Source organism: Suricata suricatta, unplaced genomic scaffold, assembly GCF_006229205.1.
Source record: "Suricata suricatta isolate VVHF042 unplaced genomic scaffold, meerkat_22Aug2017_6uvM2_HiC HiC_scaffold_13395, whole genome shotgun sequence".
NCBI lineage: Eukaryota > Metazoa > Chordata > Mammalia > Carnivora > Herpestidae > Suricata > Suricata suricatta.
This window is the reverse complement of record NW_021857549.1, coordinates 1-995: the sequence shown is the minus strand read 5'-3', so window position 1 is coordinate 995 and position 995 is coordinate 1. Positions and strand designations below refer to the sequence as shown.

General features: G+C 51.1%; 1 protein-coding gene across 1 annotated transcript; it reads left to right on the top strand.

Annotated features, from left to right (window-relative positions):
• Positions 1-134: 134 nt before the first annotated feature.
• LOC115284636 (C-C chemokine receptor type 4) lies at positions 135-991 on the top strand (the record flags this gene model as incomplete). The annotated part of the gene is made up of 1 exon (XM_029931167.1): positions 135-991. A coding segment is annotated over exon 1 (786 nt), but the record flags the coding sequence as incomplete, so codon positions are not given.
• Positions 992-995: the final 4 nt, after the last annotated feature.

Below are 995 nucleotides of genomic sequence, written 5' to 3'. Positions count from 1 at the left end.
TACTCCATTGTGTATATGTACCACATCTTCTTGATCCATTCATCAGGTGATGGACATTTAGGCTCTTTCCATGTTTTGGCTATTGTCGACAGTGCTTCAGCATCATTTTGATGTGCTTTTGTTCTTACAGAAATCCTGTTTGCTCTTCCCCTCATTAGCTCCTGGTTGGGCTCTGGCCCGTGTTGAGGAGCTTGTAGAGTTGAAAATGAACCCCACGGACACAGCAGAGACCACCATGGATGAAAGCATCTACAGTAATTACTATCTCTATGAAAACATCCCCAAGCCTTGCACCAAAGAAGGCATCAAGGCCTTTGGGGGGCTCTTCCTGCCCCCTCTCTACACCTTGGTCTTTCTGTTTGGTCTCCTTGGCAATTCTGTGGTGGTTCTGGTCTTGTTCAAGTACAAGAGGCTCAAGTCCATGACTGATGTGTACCTGCTCAACCTCGCCATCTCAGACCTGCTCTTCGTGTTCTCGCTCCCTTTCTGGGGCTACTATGCTGCCGACCAGTGGGTTTTTGGACTAGGTCTCTGCAAGATGATTTCCTGGATGTACCTCGTGGGCTTTTACAGCGGCATCTTCTTCATCATGCTCATGAGCATTGACAGATACCTGGCCATAGTGCACGCAGTGTTTTCCTTGAGAGCGAGGACCTTGACATATGGGGTCATCACTAGCGTGGTCACGTGGTCTGTGGCTGTGCTGGCCTCTCTCCCAGGCTTCCTATTCAGCACCTGCTACACGGAGCGCAACCACACCTACTGCAAAACCAAGTACTCGGTCAACTCCACAAGGTGGAAGGTGCTCAGCTCCCTGGAGATCAACATCCTGGGGCTGGTGATCCCCTTGGGCACCATGCTGTTCTGCTACTCCATGATCATCAGGACCCTGCAGCACTGCAAAAACGAGAAGAAGAGCAAGGCGGTGAGGATGGTCTTCGCTGTGGTGGCCCTCTTCCTGGGCTTCTGGGCACCTTACAACATGGTGCTCTTCC